This window comes from Bos indicus, chromosome 29 (genome assembly GCF_029378745.1).
Source record: "Bos indicus isolate NIAB-ARS_2022 breed Sahiwal x Tharparkar chromosome 29, NIAB-ARS_B.indTharparkar_mat_pri_1.0, whole genome shotgun sequence".
NCBI lineage: Eukaryota > Metazoa > Chordata > Mammalia > Artiodactyla > Bovidae > Bos > Bos indicus.
In genome coordinates, this window is record NC_091788.1 from 40,484,423 (window position 1) to 40,502,560 (window position 18,138).

The window sequence follows — 18,138 nt, forward strand, 5'->3', positions numbered from 1 at the left end:
CAGGAACAAGGCTGGTGAAAGAGGAGGCCCAAAGGGAATTGTTTTGGAAAGTTACAAGTAGCTGAAAATAGGGGCTTAGCACGAGCAAGCCTCCTCAACCTTGACTGTAATAAAAACAGATAATGCGTGAGTGAGCCAGGGAGAGTGTGCTGGCAGGGGCCGCAGAGGCCGGCTGGATGCAGACAGTTTAGAATTCAGAAGAGATGCCAAGTGAGTAAACAGCGAATGAAGGATTATCTGGATGGGCCAGGAGCCGTTCCAGCAAGAAATTGGACGGGGACATGTCAGGATCCACAAGAACTCTGACTCCTCATCAGGGAGTGGGGCCTGGTGAACTACAAGGACCTCATCCATGCCTTCTCTACCTCTGTTCTGTCTTCCAGCAGAGAACATGGCCTTGGTAACACGGCTCAGGTTTGTTTAGTGCAGAACAGTTGACAGTGCTCCAGAGTTTACTGAGGATTTTAAATCCATTGTCATATTTAATGGAGGTGTCGAGGGTATCTTCTATCTGGTGACTCCCTCCCCTCACTAAAGCCACACCCCCAAACTCCTACAATTCTTGGCTTAGGGAAGTCTGGTGCATCTGGCTTAGTCCTCAGCCTCAAAAAAGGGTGTGTGTAGGGAGGGTTACAGGACATCTGTAGACCCCAGAGACCTACTGAGTCTGGAAGTCTTCAGGGTGAAAGCCATTCAGGACAGAGAGGACCAGGTGCCAGCTCTGAGCAGGGAGCTCAGACTGAAGGGTGTCCAGCCAGAAGCTAGCCTGGAACCTGTCACTCACCCTGACTCAAAACCTGATGAGTTGCCTGGGCAGCCATGAAAATGATCATGTCCATCAGGGCAGCAAGAGCCCAGGAAAAGGAGAAGCTCAGATAGAGGGCTTCTCCACCAGGTGTGTGCAGCGGGGGCAGGATCAGGGACGTGTGATGATTAAGTGCAGGCCTTGACCACTAGTTACTCTTATGAATAATGCATTGTTGTGCCTTGGCCTAAATCAGCATCTTATTGTTATTAATAATACACAGCTGCAAAGAAGCTGGGATTGGAATGGTGTGCTATATTTTATTTGAGGACCTCAGAGCACTTAAGAGTTCCTCATGCTGATGACTCAACTCTACCTCCGCAAGTCATACACTTCTTTACAAGACAGGGCACCTGTCCTGCCGTGACACCTTCCCACCTGAGGCTCGGAGCCATGAAAGCCATGGGGGCTAGGAATCTTCTCTCCTGGGATTCAAATTCCCGACTTGAGTTTTTGGTGGGGGAGGGGATACACTTAATCCTCGCCAGCTCAAAATTCCGGGGGATGCAACATAATGTGAAGCTGCTCCCAGAGATGTTCAAGAAGGAGGGATTAACTCGCTGGGATCAAGGTGTCGGAGGAGGTGGATGGAGAGAGACCACTGTGGATCTGAATCCAGTTCTGCCACCCACTGTCACTGTGGCTGTGTGATCTTAGGCAACTAACTCAACTCTCTGGCCCTGTCTCCGCGTTAGAATATAAGGATCTGAGATTCCTTCTTGGAGCTGTTGTTCTTCCATATTCTGGTGGTATTATTTGCACCACAAATTACTTGGATGGATCCACGGAGCCCGCTGCTCTGAACTCTGTCCGCGGTGCTTAAACAACGATCGGCACATCGCCTCTGTCCTTGGTGCTGAAACAGAAATCGGTCCCAGGGCCGCGCCCTTTTCCGGGACTGCAGCGTGGCGGTCCCATTTTCCTCTGCTAATTACTCCCTGATAAGTCCCAAGTTGAAGACCCAGCAGCGAGCAGCCAACCCCAAGAACCCCCTTTTCCTGGATGAGGCCTGAAGATGCCAAGAACCCCAGTCAGCAGCCCTGCTCCTGATAAAAAGAGCTTCCCAGATAATGAAAATGCGGCATCCCCTTCCCTCAGGGTAGCCCCCCACCACACTGCCTCCTGGCGGCTAGCGCGGGTACTGCGCTCAGAGCAGGCACACAGAAGGGTCCCCAGGGTGGCGCCGGGAGTGTGGGGAAGGAGCAGCAGACGGTTGGGCCCCCGCCGCCCCCTCACCCCTCCTGGGGCAATCTGGAGCTCTGAGCTTGCAGCGCTGTCCAACACACAAACGCTGCAGGCTGTCCAACTGTTTTCCGGCCGCCTTGGGGTGCTGTGCTGCTCCATTCACGGCAACTTCAACCCACACAGCTGGACCCTACCAGGTGAAACTTCCTGTTCTCTCCTCCAAGGTGGGTGGGGTAGACCTGTTTAAACAAACGCAACCTTTTCTCCTGCTGCCAGGCCAGTCCTAACAAAATGAACACTAAGGCCTGTAATATGCCTTCACCATGGCATAGTCTCTCTACCTCACATCCACCCAAATAAGAAACGTGCCCACAGCTCTTTCCTATGAAGAATGGGTCTTGGGGGAGAGGGCCACAGCTGCAGCCCAAGCCTGTTCCCCCCACCCCACAGGTAGGGGCTCTTGGAGAGGCAAGGCAGCTTGGTGTCTCTAGGGATTGCTTGTATTAGCCTCACTGGGTGCAGAAATTCTTCTCTTCCTAAAACAAACAGCAAAACAAATCAAACCACCTGAAGACAACACCCTGAATCAGCTTCTCTGGATCCAGGCAGGGAGTAAAGATAATAGCCTTTAATTACAGTGAGTGAAGTGAAAGTTGCTCAGTCGTGTCCAACTCTTTGAAACCCTATGGACTATACAGTTCGAGGAATTCTCCAGGCCATAATACTGGAGTGGGTAGCCTTTCCCTTCTCCAGGGGATCTTCCCAACCCAGGGATCAAACCCAGGTCTCCTGCATTGTAGGCAGATTCTTTACCAGCTGGGCCACCAGGGAAGCCACTTAATTACAGCAGATAGAGCTAATATACATTGAGCAGTTACTACAGGACAAGCGCTGTGCTGAGAGCTCTGTGAACATTATCTCATTTAGCCTGGCCAAACCCCGCTGCCCCAGGGAAGCATCATGGTCAACATCCTACAGATAAGGAAAGTGGGGTTCAGAGAGGTGAGGTGACCACTCAGTTGGGGTGCAGCTGATGAGTATTGAGACCAGCAAGGGAAACCACATCTTTCTGCCCTTAACCTTACAGCTCAACTGGATCTACCACCCCATCCTTCCATGTTCTTTGGGAAGCTTCACTGCCCCCTTAGGGGTTTCTAAAGCCACCCCACCCCTCCATCATCATCATGTCTCAGCTGAGAACCACATGGAGGAAAACTTCACCCTCCCACAGCACCTTACAGCCTGCGAATTGCTTTCAAAGCCACTGTTTGAATCAACTCTCATGATACTGAGGCCCTCTTCCGATTTTACAGGGGAGGAAAAAAAAAAATTAAGGCTCAAAGGAATAAGTTTTGTTCCATGTCACACAATGAGTAATGGAGCCAGAACTCAGGTGAAGATGGTGGGGCTCCTAGCCCAGTGCTCTCTCTCTCCCTACTTCTTCATGGCTGGGGTCCTGCAGGCAAACCAGCAAGGGGGTCTTAAGGACCTTCATCTCCTGGGGGTCTTCCTGAGGCCCTGACCTGAGCTGCTTCCTTTCTCCTGCTCTCTAGGGGCCATCAGTTGGCTCAGCTCTAACTTGGAGTCTCGGAGTCTCATTCGAAATGATTTTTTTTTTTCCAGGCAATTACTTCCTGCTAATTAGGAGGCAAGACTGCCAGTCCCTGGGCCCTGGGCTGACCCCTTTTCTCAACTCATGGGGGTGGGGGATTGTTGAGATCCTAGGGAGCAGCACCAGCCACAGAAACTGCCTGGACCAGCCCCATCATCGGAAGGAGGCCAGGAAACTTTTGAGGGCGGGGGGACGGGTGGTGGAGTCAGGTACTCCAAGAAATGGGAAGAAGGGAGGCGGGGATGCTACAGCTCTGATGTGAGAGAGCGCCAGGGGACAAGAAGCTGGAAGAAGCCTAGACATGCCAGGCAGAGTGAGAGAGAGACCTAGGCTCGGGAGGAGCAGGGGGAGCCAGGAAGATCCAGAGAATTGGGGACACGTCATAGGAAGGGACAAGGAGGCATCTCAGGAAGCAGGGAGACAGAGGAGGAGGGAGAGATTTCCCCTCTGCCAAGGGAGAAAGACGGAACCCTGGAAAATGGTCAAGATGACAGAAGTGGAAAAGGTAGAGGCAGGGAGATACCGGGGGACTCCAGGAAGGGGGAAGGAGGCATTGCTGAAGGAAAGCCCTAGGGAGAAGGGGAGGAGAGCGGGGGAGGGCAGCTGGAGTGGCCGCTCCCAGGGCCCTGAGAAGAAGGGCTTTCTCTACGTCATTGTCCTTGAGCCTCCCCCAATGTCAGTGCCCAGCCAGCCGGGCCTGCCCGCCCTCCTACGCAGCCACAGGTGCGGGCGGGCAGGATGGCAGGGCACCAGCCGGCTGAAGCCCCAGATGCTTCACTCATCCAGGGCAGCCAGCCGACTCTCCTTTCTGCCAACCTGCCGCCCCCTCCAGCAGGCTAAGCCAGGACCCTCCTGGGTCACAAAGCCATGTGACCAAGGGGCTCTGGGGCTGTGTGGTCCAGCCCCTCCACTTTACGGAGAGGAGGATCAAGGCCCTGAGAGGAAACAGAGCTTGTCCAAGGTCACAGAACAAGTGAGCGAGGAGGCCAGATGAAAAGAGCTCAGGGGCTAAGTCTCAGTGGTGGGTCCTGTTCCCTCCTGGGTGAAGCCAATAACAGGAGACAAGACAGGTCTTGGTTGCCAGCAAGTCAGTCCCTGATCCGTCTAAGCCTTGTGGAGTGTGGGGTGGCAGGCAGAAGGCAGCGAGGGTTGCCAGGGGCTGGAAGGGAAGCAAAGGAAGTCACCATTTATGGAGCCCTGGGTGGGAGGGTTCTGCATGGGTTATAATTGCAGCTAACATTATTGAGCACTTACTAGGTACAGTGTTCCAGCCACTTAAGACATTACATGCAGATCTCATTTAATCCCCACGATAACCTTATAAAGTATGTATTACTGTTATTCTATTATAGGGAAGAAATGGAGACTCGGGAGGGTTGAGTAATTGGCCAAGTCTGCAGACTAACCAATGGCATGGTTCTAACTCTGGTGGCTGGCTACTGCTCTGAGGACCCCTGCACCCTGGCATTATCTGGAGATGCTCAGAGCCCTGAATTTGCAAGATCCTAGCCCAGCCCTGGTAGAATCTAGGCCCCAGATGCCAATGGGGTTACAGTTCTGTGTTGTGGAGGCTTCTGATGGCCCAAAGGAGATCCTAGACTTGAATAAGCCCTGTTTTACAGTGCTGGGGTCCGGGTTCTAGTTCTGGCTCTGCCACTAACATACTGTGCGACTTTGGGCAGGTCCTTTGCCCTCTCTGGCCTTGGTTCTCCCACCTATATCATCAAAGAGCTGTTACTTAGTCACTAAGTCATGTCTGACCCTTTGTGACCCCATGGACTGTAGCCACACCCACCCCAGCTCCTCTGTCCATGGGATTTCCCAGGCAGGAATACTGGAGTGGGTTGCCATTTCCTTCTCCATCAAAGGGTAGGACCAGATAATAGAGCTTGTATGTATGTATGTATGTATGTGTGTGTGTATTTGTGTGTGTGTTAGTTGTTCAGTCATGTCCGACACTTTTCAACCCCATGGACTGTAGCCCGCCAGACTCCTCTGTCCATGGAATTCTCCAGGCAGAGCTGGTATACATGATACTAACTTTGTGACAGACACGGTTCTAGGCAGCATATGGATGTTAACTCAGCAGCCCCTTCCAGCCCACTCTAAAGTAAGAGCTATTATTGCCTGTTTTAGAGATGGGAAAATGAGGCAGTGAAAGGTTAAGTAACTTGCCCAAGGGCACAATTCTAATCAATACATGGCTGATCTGGGATTTGGGCCCCATTACTTTTGATCCAGAGCCCATGCTCTGCCTGCCACTCTGCAGTTTCCCTAATGACTCTCTCCGCCCCTGCTTGGTGCCCCAGAGAGATCTGCCTATGTTCCTCGGCCCTGGCACACACACCATCATGCTTCCACATGGGAGGCACACCCGCCATCACGTGTCTGCATAACACAACATGCGTCTGCTCATGCTGCCACACCCACTCCTGTGCTTCCGCCCAGTTTCTGTCTGGAATAGCCACACACGACCATCCGTGGCCGCAAGAACAGGCCAGCTCCAGCAGGCCCACATGAACGCGCACGCACGGCCCCCTTTCTGGGCACTGGCTGACTCAAGGGAGCCGTGTGCCAGGCTTCAGCATATGGCCACGTGGCAGTGACGTGGGCCGCCACACCCCTTCTCCTCTGCGTCCCCCTCCCCCCACCAGTGCCTGGGTGGCTTGCACGTCACATCGCACACCTGCCGGCACCCCCATCCACGCTGCCTTCCTCACGCCTCTCCCCTAACAGAAGCAGGCACCTTCTCCAGGAAGGAAGCAGGCACAGGCCCAGCCTGGCTCCCACAGCCCAAAGATGCCAGCCAACCCGGGGGGAGGAGAGGGAGAAAGAGCCATTGATCAGAGGCTCTGGGGGCCCAGGGGCTATGGTTCCCATCGGACACTAAGCCCTCCCTTAGGTCTGAGTGCAGAGCTGAGCCCCTCAGGACCCTAGAGATGCCAACTCCCCTTTGTCATCGCCAGATATGGGGCCAGACAGGGAACCAGGGGACAGAGGGTCTGTCCACCACTGCCGAGCAGGACTGTGATGCCGAGAGGGCTACTCTGGCCAAGTTACCGGTGCACACCCCCCACCCCATCCTTGGTCCCTGCTCTCTCCTCCCCCTGCCCAAGCATCTCAGAGTTCTGTGTATTTTTAGGCCTCAGCTGACAGGCTGTGAAATCGCTCCCTTCGCACCTCCCTAACCAGGCGGGGGCTGGAGAGGGAGGAACGGGGTTGTGAGGAGGGGCACACACACAGCCGATTCATCAGGCTCCTCCAGGGCTGGCAGGTGCCAAGTAGGGAGTAAGGGGTGCCTCCTTCTGAGTGAGAGGATCTTTCCACGTCGCCCAGAGAGAGGGAGAGAAGATATGGTGGGAAGGAGGCTCCGCCCCACTCCAGGGGCCTGGCAATAAAGCTTTAGGGGACGCCGGGCACTAAAGCAGGTGCTGGGATATACTCTGGGTCCAGCTCTGAGGCCAGTACCCATCCCTAGCCCTCCCTTCTGAGCAATGGACCAAGAGACAGGCTGGCTCAGGATAAGGGCAGTGTGGTGCAGTGGTTAAGACCAGGGCTTGGTGATGAGGCTGATGTGCAATTCCATGCCCTGCTCTACTGAGTGACCTGGAGAGACGCTCCACCTCGTTGGGCCTCAGTTTCCTCATCTGTGCAACAGCGGTAACGATATCTCCCTCGAGGGGCTGCTGTGAAGACTAGATGAAAGCCGTACATGTAGAACGAGGTGGTCTGTGGGTCCACCAGGCACTGCTGAGAGATCCCCCTTACGGCTTTCCCCCACTGGCAAATCCTCCTCCTTACCATGATCCTTGAGGCAGGAGCCCAGAGTTCATCCTCTTTGGTACCCACTGGACCCTCTCCCCCAGGGAAACAAACCCCCAGCTAAGGTGGGCAGAAATCATAGACCATCCCCACCCCCTGCTTCCTGCTATGGGGCACCCATGCCCATTGCACGTGCACACAGACTCAAATGCCAACACGCTCATCTGCTGCCAGTGCCTGGGTGTGAGGGCGTTCGCTCTGGGATGACCCCCTTAGGGAAGTGGGAGGACGTACCCAGGCCCTGCTGTGAATGGGCCATTGTGCCAGGGGCCGTGGGCATGGAGAGGGGGGCGGCCTGCCTAGTTGCTGTGGAGACAGGCTGGCTCCAGTGGGGCTCTGGAGCTCAGGCCTGGCAGCTGGAGCTTGAGCAGTACGGCTCCTCCAGGGCCAAGCCCTGATACCCATGGTGGGGGGTGGGGTGCAGGACTGATTCTCAGGAGCCTTTACTGTGTTCAGTGGGCCCTGGGACTACCCCACTTGGCTCTACATCTCTCCCCGGGAGACTTCCTCTGATACCCCGGCCCCCTAGGTAAGCCCCTGGGGGTGTACAGCCATGTCCCCCTGCACCAGGCTGTTCCCTTGACTGCCCATTACCCACCACAAGCTTTCCAAGGGCAGAGCCCCAGACCTCCTGCTAAGGGTGCTCTCAACACAGCCCTGGGCAGGTAAGAGACAGTGGAGGGGCTGGACAGAGGTGGGAACAAAGACGTTAATGGCTGGGGATGCAGCTCCATAGGTGGGCCTGCCACCAGGCTTCCCACCCTCCACCCTGCTGCGTTAAAGTTCTTCATAGAGAATGCTGAAAAGCCATCCATAGCCTGCCATTGCCCAAATTAAAAAAAAAATGTCCAATTTTCCTACTTCAGAACGCCAGGAGCTTCATCAGCTGGCCCAAGCCTCGACTCCTGTGCTTAGTTGCTCAGTTGTGTCAGATTCTTTGCGACCCCACGGACTGTAGCCCACCAGGCTCCTCTGTCCAAGGGGATTCTCCAGGCAAGAATACTGCAGTGGGTTGCCATGCCTTTCAAGTCTCCTACTACGGCCCCCAAAGACCTCCGTTCCAGCCCTGCAGGCTTAGACACTCACTGCTGCCTCGACCGGCCGAGACCTGACACACGTCCAGGGCACTGCACATGCTGTCCCCACCACGTGGAATGACTCCTTCCTGCCTGCTCACATGGCAAGCTCATTCTCCCTCCAAAACCCAAAACCCTGGACCCGAGGCTCATGCTCCTGGGTCTGGCAGTGTGGCTGGTCCCAAATCAACTTCTAACTGCAAGTTCCGCCGTCCCAGGGTGGTCTGAGAATGGACCAGCTAACGTACATCGAGGGCTTAGAAGAGCACGTGGCATCTACTGAATGCTCCACACATCTTTGCTATTCTGAAGTAGACGGACCGACACTGCCTCCGTGAAGCCCTCCCACTGCCGGCAGCAGGGTGGAGTGGGGCTGAGGCAGGCCTGTCCTCCTTGGAGCTTCCAGAACCCGCATCCCGCACATCAATCACTCAGTGCAGGGTAATGTTGATAACAGCTGTCGCTGGTTGAGTGTTTACTATCTGCTGGGCTTTCTGCTAAAGATGTTTCCTGCCTTATCTCGCCTCATCCTCTGACTCCATGGGAGGTAAGAACCAGCATCATACCCATTTAACAGGGGAGGAAACTGAGGCCAGGGTGGTGGGGGGACTTGCTTTAGGGACACAGTCGCAAGTGTCTCTACCAGAAGCTGTTTGACCCCAGACACCTGGCTTAAGCAAGCCATCCCTTGCTGCATGGACATGAAGTGCGTAGCACATACCAAATGTTCCATAAATAAGAACTTTCTATTATTGTCCTGCTGTTACTATCAGTGGAGGGAACAAAGTCTGTTGGATGATCTAAGAGGGGTTTCCTTAGGCTGGACCCCCTATAAAGCAGGATGTGTCGGCTCAGTCACTCAGTCATGTCCAGCTCTTTGCGACCCCATGAACTGTAGCCCCCAGGCTCCTCTGTCCATGGGATTTTCCAGGCAAGGATATGGGAGTGGATTGCCATAAAGCAGGAAACTCCCATTTTCCTGGAGAAAGAAAGTGAGGGTGCAGAGGAAGCCTTGGGCTGCCAGGAGTGAGGGTTGGGATGGCAAGAAGGTATACAGGGAGCCCCAGGATCTGGACCCAGGGGACTTGAGGAACCTGAGGGATGCTGGAGGGAGCCAGTACCCGCAGGTGTCATGGCAGGCCCAGGCTGGGCAGGGCAGGAGGGGGCTGGCCGTGCGCTAGCTGAGCTGGCCACTGCTCTATGGCCCCGCTGACACCACCCCGCGGTAATGAGACGGATCCAATTTGTACCCAGGGCCCCGCCGGGAGCAGCTGCTGCGGCAGGGTTTGAAGTAATTTAATTGGACACATTTGCCACACAGCTCCCTCCTCTGCTCCCCTCATGGAGTGCCTCACGCCGGTACCCCTCGAGGCCTCCCACACCCCACGCCACCCCCCACCCCAGCTGGAAGCAGGGTGCACGCTTTGCCAGCCCGTGCTGTGAGACCCCCACCTGCTAGGATGGATGCCTTGGCACCTCTCCTCTCACTCTGGGGGCTCCTGAGCGCTCGGGAGCCACAGGGCTGGCAGGGTTCTACAGGTGCAAAGTTCTCCCCTTTCTCCGAGGCAACCAGCACCTCCGGCCCGCCTCTTCCGATGGGCAGAAAGGGTCACCGTCTTTCTACCCTGGCCAGCTGGAGAACCCCAGCTCCCTCCGCCCCAGGAAGGGCATCGGAGGAGCAGGGCCACTACCAACATGGGGGGAGGCAGTTCTCCTCTGAGAGCTCTGGGAAGGGGTGTATACACACACACATCGAGTTGGAGAAACACGTATACACACCCAGTTACACACACACACATGTTGACAGATTCACATGTTGTCCTGGGCCTCCCCGTATCTGTACACACCAAAGCTCCAACCCCACCCCCCCATCCACCCTAACATCCCTGCCGTGCACACTGCACAGCCAGGTGAGGCCCTGCTCCCAGCAGATGGAGGCCTTGCAGGCAGCCAAGCTGGCAGGTGGGAGGGTGTGGCAGGGGGCAGGCAGGGCCCCTGGAGGGCACAGGCTCCGCCTGGCTGGGTACAGGGCCAGGGGAGCTGCCCTCCCCCAACGCTCTCTGTCACAGCTCCCCACGCACCTTGACACACCTCGCTACAAATCCACTTATTAGCTCCTGTTTACAGCGGGCATGGCACTTGGATGAGCTATTAGGGCCGTCCAGCTGCCACCCGCCTGCACCCAGGTACATACACAGCCCAGCACTTCTGCCCACCGGCCCTGCCCTCCCTTTCCTGGGTGCTGGGGCCCCACACCCGCAGTCACTCAGATCCATCAGTTCCCCAAACCTCCCAGCTCACCGTCTGGGTCAGCTTCCAGCTCAGCCCCGCAGGTGATACAGTTCTGCCAAGGGACCCCTCCAGGCAGATGCTGCAGAGCCTCCCGGGGCAGGCCCGACGCACCAGCCCACCTTCCGACCAGCTGGGTTCAGAGCTCCGGGCACAGGCTCTGGGCACCATCCAGCCCCTTCCACAGGTCCCATTTTGTCTACCAACTCTGTTCCAACCCTTGGGGAATTCTGCGGGGTGAGACGAAGCCCTGCCCTCTAGACACGAGCTGGACAGGGCCCAGCAAGGCTGCCCCCGCTGCCCGGAAGGTCAGGGACGTCCATGTCCGTGGAACTGGCACGGTCCACCTGGTACCACTGGCTGGGGTTCCCTGGCAAGGCGGGCGGTCACCCGGGCTAGGTCTGGCACAGGCTGGCTCCGGCAGCAGGCCAGATCAGTGACCGCCCCAACAGACAGCGCTGACCTTACGGGTGGCATGTGCCACCTGCCGGGCATGCCCAGGTGACAGGGTGCTGGCCCCATGCAGGGCCTCTCGGGCCCACCCGAGAGGCCTCAGAGCCTTTGGGGAGCCTGTGCGGCCGACTCCTCTTCCAGCCAAGAGTCCTCTGCTCAGGACTGGGCCTCCCGCCCCCACCTCCCAGCCCCCACACCCTCCTGGAGGCCCCCCTCACCATGCCTCTCTCTGCTGTTCCTGGCCTCACTCCCTGGGGGAAGCAGCTATTGAAAACGGTCCAGCGGATTCAATAAGAATTCAGAGTCCCTGAGAGAATAGGGGGCGGGTGGGCGGGTCAGGCGGAGGGAGGTGGAGGGGGAGAGGGGACCGCCCACCCCTCCTCTGCCTGTCCCTCGGGTAGGTCGGAGCCGGCGAGAAGGGGACAGCCCTCCATTGTCACCAGCGTCACCCCACGCTGCTTTCACTGTCCCTGGGGCCTGAGCTTGGGGTCAGCCAAGCCCTAGCTGCCCGGGGCCTGTCTCTGTCCACCTGACGCCCACCTGTTCCTCTGCCTTCCAGCTGTGCCTCCCCTGTCACCTCCTGGCCTGTGCACTCCCATGCTGGTCCAGCCTGCTCGAGCCCTTCTTCCTGAACCAGGAGGGGCTGTGAGGTTCTCTTCCCCTCCACCATCCCCTGGTCCTGAGCCCCCCAGCCTGTTAGTCAAGCTGTCCGCACAAGGCCACTGAACAGCACAACCCAAGGCCAAGGGTGGGGGCTGGTCCTAGAAACGCTACAGTCTGGGGGTGCTGGCTACCTTGACCCAAGCCCCACAGAAGTCACACATCCAGCCCTGCCACCAGCCATGGCCCGTCGGGAGGTCCCGTGATCTTCAGCTCGAGACTCTGACTCAAGCCCGGGAGGCAGGCCTGGGAGGTCTGGGCCTGTGCAGGTGGGGTGGGTGGGGGTGGGAGGGGAGAGTTTGTGAAACGGTAGGATGGTCAGGCCTCCCTGGGCCGTCCCACACCCCAGCCCCCGTCCCTGACCTTGATGGCCCTCACAGTGTATAGCCCCAATCTGCCCTTTCGGCCAGGCCCTGATTCTTGTCCCACACACCAGCCAGCAGCCTCTGCCCCTCACTTGTGCCCACAGGTGGAGGGGTTGGTCTTGGGGTTGAGAGAGAAGACCTGCTGTGCCAAGGCCCCCTGGCCCGTGGGGTGTTCTCCACACTCCTTAGGAATGACGTACCCGGCAGAGCTGCTGTAGGGGGGAGCAGAGTCCGCTAGCAGGTGGACAGACAGAGGAGACTTTAAGTACTACTATCCCCAAGGACAAGTTCAGGGAGGGCTGGGGCCAGAGCTGGCGGCCCTCAGGACCTGAACTCTCTCCCAGAGCGACCGCACCAGCCCAGGCTTTCCTTCTCTGGCCTTGCTCACTCGCTCACCGCAAGGTCACCTATCCCTGCCTCCCTCTCTGCTGCCGTCCTGCCTGCCCACTGCAACGCTGACCCCTGTGGGCCGGCCAAGGCCCTGCCCTGCCAGGGGACAGGGACACAGAGCGGCCAGGCCAGCCCAGCTTCGGGATGAACAGAAGATGGAGGCCGTGGGCCGGGAGAGGGCTGCCTGTCTACGGGAAGGTGGAGGAGAGCTTGCAGGCCTGGCTGGGAGGGGGGAGGCGGGGCAGAGTTTGGAGCAGGAATGATGGAGGTGTGGGGTGGGGGGCTGGTCTTCCTTCTTCACTGGGCTCGGGCTTTGCCCCACAGTTCCGTTGCTTCAGCCAAGGAAGAGAATTCAGATCCGGAAGAGAATGGCCTGTGGGCCAGGGGCCCACACAGGCTTGCCTGTCCCCTGTTGGGGTAATGGTCTTAGCAGTAGGCTGAGCCATGTGGGGACTTGCAGAGGGCATGGACTACAGGAGAGAGTACCACAGGGACCTTCTGGAACCAGCCGGGGGCAGTGGGGAGCATGAGAGGACAGGAGACAAAGATCTTTTTTTGAAAGGATTGGGCCGCAGGTGTTCCACGCAGTGGGATGAAGTGATGAGGATGTAAAAGGTCCACTGGCCTTTGGGGGACCAGAGGGATGGGCTTGAATCACACAGGAATTCATTGGCATATCTTACTCCCATCCAGTGCCAGCCTTGGGGGACACACTCCCTGCCTGGGGGAGCAGAGTCCGGGGAGCCTGGGGTGAGCTGGGGAAGGGGGAATGCCTGGCCTGGAGCTGTAGGGATGAAAGGAGGTGGGCAGGGAGGCCAGGGGGCGCAGAGTCCAGACTGAGGTCCCTGGCTCCTCAGAGACCCCCAGAGATCTAGGATCAAAAGCAAATTCTGCCCTCTGCAGCCTATTTCTGACCCCATCCAGCCCACTGCCCACCTCAGACAGAAGTAAACCGGTTGTAAGTAAGGCCAATCTGTTTCCACCAGAACTGGCCCTGCCAGAGGACTGGTGAGTCCTGCAACTGGAGTGGGCAAGACAGGTCTCTGGCTCAGACAGGGAGGCCCATTCAAGGGGGAGAAGGAAAAGTCTAGGGGCTGCCAGCAGGCCAGGGGGCAGCACTGGGTTCCAGGCCCTCTGCCCAGAAGATGCCAAGCACATCAAGTTGGCCTCCGTGGAGAGGGCAGAGGTGCTTGGGGTTGTGGTGATGTCATGGTGCCCAGGCGTGGGAGGAAAGAGGAGGGAAGGAGAGGGGACAAGGGCATGGCCCAGGCCACTGGCCTAACAGGAGGCTGCCAGCCTGGCAGGGGGAGGGGAGAGTTCTCACTGCATCCCCCCTTCCACCTTCACACCCCAGAGCTGGTCTCTGCACTGAGCTATTGGCTTCTGAGAGTGCGATCCAAGGAAGAGAACGCCTATGTCCTTGGTCTCAGTGTTGGAAGCTGGCAGCCCACTTGGGGGAAGGTGCCAAGGTGGGTGATCTGGGTCCCGAGAAATGAAGGGAGGGGTCTCCAAAGGCACTGTCCCTTCAGCCGTCACCTAGAGAACATTCATAGGTGGCCATGAGGCTATAGAGTGGGAGACTGAGTCCTCTTTCATGCATATACGCAAGCACAGAATGAGTGCAATGCCTGGCACCCAGGAGGTCCTCCTGGGTGGGCTCGAGCTGCTATGACTTGATGAGGGTGAGGACAGACACGGGGGCAGGCTGAGCAAATGTGAGGGAAGGAGCAAATGTGGGGCTGGGGCTAGAGCGGGCAAAGCTGGCACCACAGGAGTGCCCTCAAAAGCCTTGGGGCTCTAGGCCCCTTCTGCAGAGGACCTCAGAGCTGTCCCTCCCCCCACCCAGGGCCCCCAGACCCCGGAGGTTAGCATCAGTAAGCCTAGAGGCTCTTGGTCTGGGAGCAAGTCCTCGGGCTTGGGTGTCGTGCTTTCAGCGTCAGAGAGAAACCCAGAAGCAGAGACCCTGCTGCTAGGACTGGCAGACTGGGGGTGCTGGGTCTGGGGTGGGGCACCCCAGGTGGGAGTTGAGACTGAGCCTGGGGAGGAGGGGCAGGGGACCTGTCTACAGGTGGGCACTGTGTGAGGAGGCGTCATCAGGAGCCAAGGAGGAAATGGCAGAGCAATTTCCCGAGAAAGGTGGAAAGATTCCTGCTTCCAAGATGCCTAGCAGTCGTGGGCTTTCAGGCCACTCCCCGGCTCCGCAGAAATGCAAAGGAGCACGGCCCCTCCCCCTCCCACCCCCGACAGGACAGGAGTGAGTTTGGGGTTCTTTGCTTCCCCCCTCCCCAAGGCCTGGAGAACATTCCCCTGGCACCCCTATTCTCACCAATCTCTGCTCTCTTTCCCTTCAGGTACCCCTGCCTCCCTTCTCATCGTTCCTGGGGCTCACCGCCCTCCAGAAGCCCCCCTCCCCTGCGGCTGCACCAGATTTCCACTTGCCCCCTGGCACCCTCTCGGTTCACAGTTGTCACGGCCGATGTCACTCCGCTTCCCCGTGCCCACAACCTTGGCCGAAAGCTGCCTGGGACCCAGGGGTGCCTCTGAGGGCACTGCGGGGGCGGCAGCTCCCCGCTCCGCCACACACGTTGTCCTTGGGCTGCGGGGGGTGGGGGGGGAGGTCCTTGTGGGGACACTGCGAAGCCGGCGCCGGGCATCAAGCTTGGCAGTGCCCGGACTGACTGCGGGGGGCCGGGGTCCGAGCTGCTGCCGCTCCAGCCCGCGCCCCCGGGGCTGGGGTGACCCTGGGTGAGGGGAGTCCGTGCGGCTTGGTTGGACAGCAGCCCCCGGTTGGGGCTCCGAGACGGCGCCCCGGCGCTGCCGCCGTCCTGCCCGCCGGTGCGGGGCGCCCCAGACCGCGCGGGGCCGCGCTTACCTGGGCTGGCCGCCTCCGGGTCCCGGTACATGGTCCCCTCGTCGCCGGCTCCCTCCGGGCTCTTTAGAGCCTCCCGCGGCCGCGCGTTGCTCCGCCGCCGCTGCAGGGCATGGGGCCGGGCGACCCCCGGGGGCGGGTCCGAGGGCGGGGGCCGTGCGGACTGCACCGAGCCGCGGAGCCGGGGAGCGGGGGCCGCCCGCCAGCCCTCCCGCCCGCCCGCCGAGCACGCTGCCGCCGCCGCCGCCGCCGAGCCGCGCCGAGCCTCCTCCCTCCGTCCTGCGCGCCGCGTGTGCGCGCCGGAGCGTGTGTGAGTGTGTACGAGGCGGTGTGTATGTGTGTGTGTGAGCGCGTGTGTGAGCGCGCCCGGGACACCGCCGGCGCCGCCCGCCCGCCGCCGAGAGCCGTGGCCACCGCCACCGCCTGACGTCCGCCGGTGCCCGCTGCCGGCCGCGAGCCGTACTGCAGCCCGCGCCCGCCGCCGCCCGGAGCCGCCCCGAGGGCACTGCCGCCGCCCCCGCGCCCCGCCCGCCCGCAGCCCCCGCGGGGAGGGCACGGAGCCCGCCGGCGGGGCTCTTCGGGCCTGCGGGTCCCACCGCACCAGGCGCCCCAGCTGGCCGGTGCGCCCCGGATGGCAGCGGCTTCGAACCCGGCAAAGCGGCGAGGCCGGCCACCTCCTCCGAGGTGCCCTTTGACTCCGTTCCAAAAGGCGAGCAGATCCGCTCCGCGTTTTCCACTCGGTGGCGGCTGAAGGGCGTCAGCTCGGGGCTCGACAGAGCGGCGGTCCCGGGAAGGGAAGCTGGTGTGTGCAAAAACCAGGAGTGGATTTTTGCCAACGCTGAGCTGGGTCCACCACGCTGGCCATGCCCACAGCTTGCGCATAGCTGGAACCGAAAGGTCTAACATCTCGACCCTGAGCGAGGGACTAGGCCTAGTGACCTTCCCTACTTAACCCAGCCACACAGTAGAATAAAACAGACATCTCAACCTCTGTCCCTGCTTCCCTCTCACCACTCCACTGCCCTCTTGTTTTCCTTGACCCCAGCCCTTCAGTGAGTAAGAAGGAAGGGCCTCCTTGCCCTCCCAACCCTGGGTCTCACTTGGCCTTCCCTGCCTCTGTCAGCTCAACACAGTCCAAGTCAGGTGAACCCTAATTCTCCTCTCTCTACAGAATTGGAACTGTTTGATTCTGGGGCAGGGAGGAGAAGGGGCCCAAGGCTTGGCCCAAGACCAAGGCTTGTCAAAGCCTGGAACCAAACCATTGCTGGTTTCAGGTCCAGAAATGCATCCCTGCACATACCTACACACCTAATCAATGACACCGCCTCCACAGCACTCTCCCCGCCCCTCCAACACACACAGGCACACAAATACACTCCTACACAAGGAGGTACAGACACCGAAGCGTCAAACAACACAGGGCCTGCCCCTACCCTGAACTGAAGGGGATAAGCAGGAGGGCGTTATCCCGGGGACTGCTGCAGCATCGTCCCCTCCCCGCCACTGAGAATGCAGTCAGCAGGGAAACCAGGCTTTCCAGAGTCAAGGATTCCTACTGTCACCTCGAGAAATGGACTTTATACTGCACAGCTCACACCCAGCCACACCTCCACCTTCCCAAAGAGCAGCAGGCAGCCAGCACCCCAGGGACAAGCCTCCATCTCAAGTCTCCCCCAGCACACTCACTCACACACACACACCATCTCCGTGAACTCACATGGAGCCTATAACACACACACACACACACACACACACACACACACACACACACACACATTCACCTCCACCCACAGCTTTTCTGGTTGAGAAACAGACAAGGAAATTCCCCCAAGCAAACCTCCATGAAGATTGTTCCGGTAGAGAACAGATTTCCTTGGATTGAATGTTCTAATTAAAAATGGAAGGGGGGAAAAAAAGGCATCTGTAGGTTCTAGCCCATAATTCCTCAGTGGCCAGAAATCTCAGCTCCTCCGCCCCTGGTCAAGGGCCATTGTTTCACACACTCTGCAGCCAGTCACATCTACAGCCAAAAATTCAGGTACTCTCCACACACCCCTTTTTCGCACACCCCAGAAAGCCAAGCCAATAGGCTGGGATTCCAGGGTCTCTAGGCTTGGCTTATTCCCACCCCCACCCCGAGCTGCCTCTCTCACTGCCCTGTGTTAGTCGCTCAGTCGTGTCCCCCCACCAGGGACTGTAGCCCACCAGGCTCCTCTGTGCATGGAATTCTCCAGGCAAGAATACTAGAGTGGGTAGCCATTCTCTTTTCCAGGGGACCTTCCTGGCCCAGGGATTGAAGCCGGGTCTCCTGCCTTGCAGGCAGACTCTTTACTGTCTGAGCCACTAGGGAAGCCCAGTGCCCTGGTGAAGAGCAAATAGTGCACCCCTCCCCACACCCACCCTTTCCATCCCTTTGCCCACACCCCTGTCATGAATGGATAGCACACCAAAAAACTCCCTGTTCAGGAATCTCCCGAATCCATCAGCCTGAGAATCCAGAAAGGGTACAGCAGAATTCATCTCTGTGACTCACTAGGTCTTTATAAGCATCTAGAATCACGGACTCTTTCAAAATGGGTGGAAAGGACCTCTGAGAGAGGACCCAGGCCACC

General features: G+C 58.5%; 1 protein-coding gene across 8 annotated transcripts in view; it reads right to left on the reverse strand.

Moving 5' to 3' along the window:
• The window catches only part of SYT7 (synaptotagmin 7), a 63,388-nt gene extending 47,425 nt beyond the window's left edge, over positions 1-15,963 (reverse strand). For all 8 annotated transcript variants that reach the window (XM_070782963.1, XM_070782957.1, XM_070782961.1 and 5 more), the window contains exon 1: positions 15,530-15,963. In XM_070782963.1, coding sequence (XP_070639064.1) covers positions 15,530-15,560 — 31 coding nt within the window. In that variant the 5' untranslated portion in view covers positions 15,561-15,963. The remainder of the gene's footprint in view (positions 1-15,529) is intronic.
• Between the last annotated feature and the right edge of the window lie 2,175 nt (positions 15,964-18,138).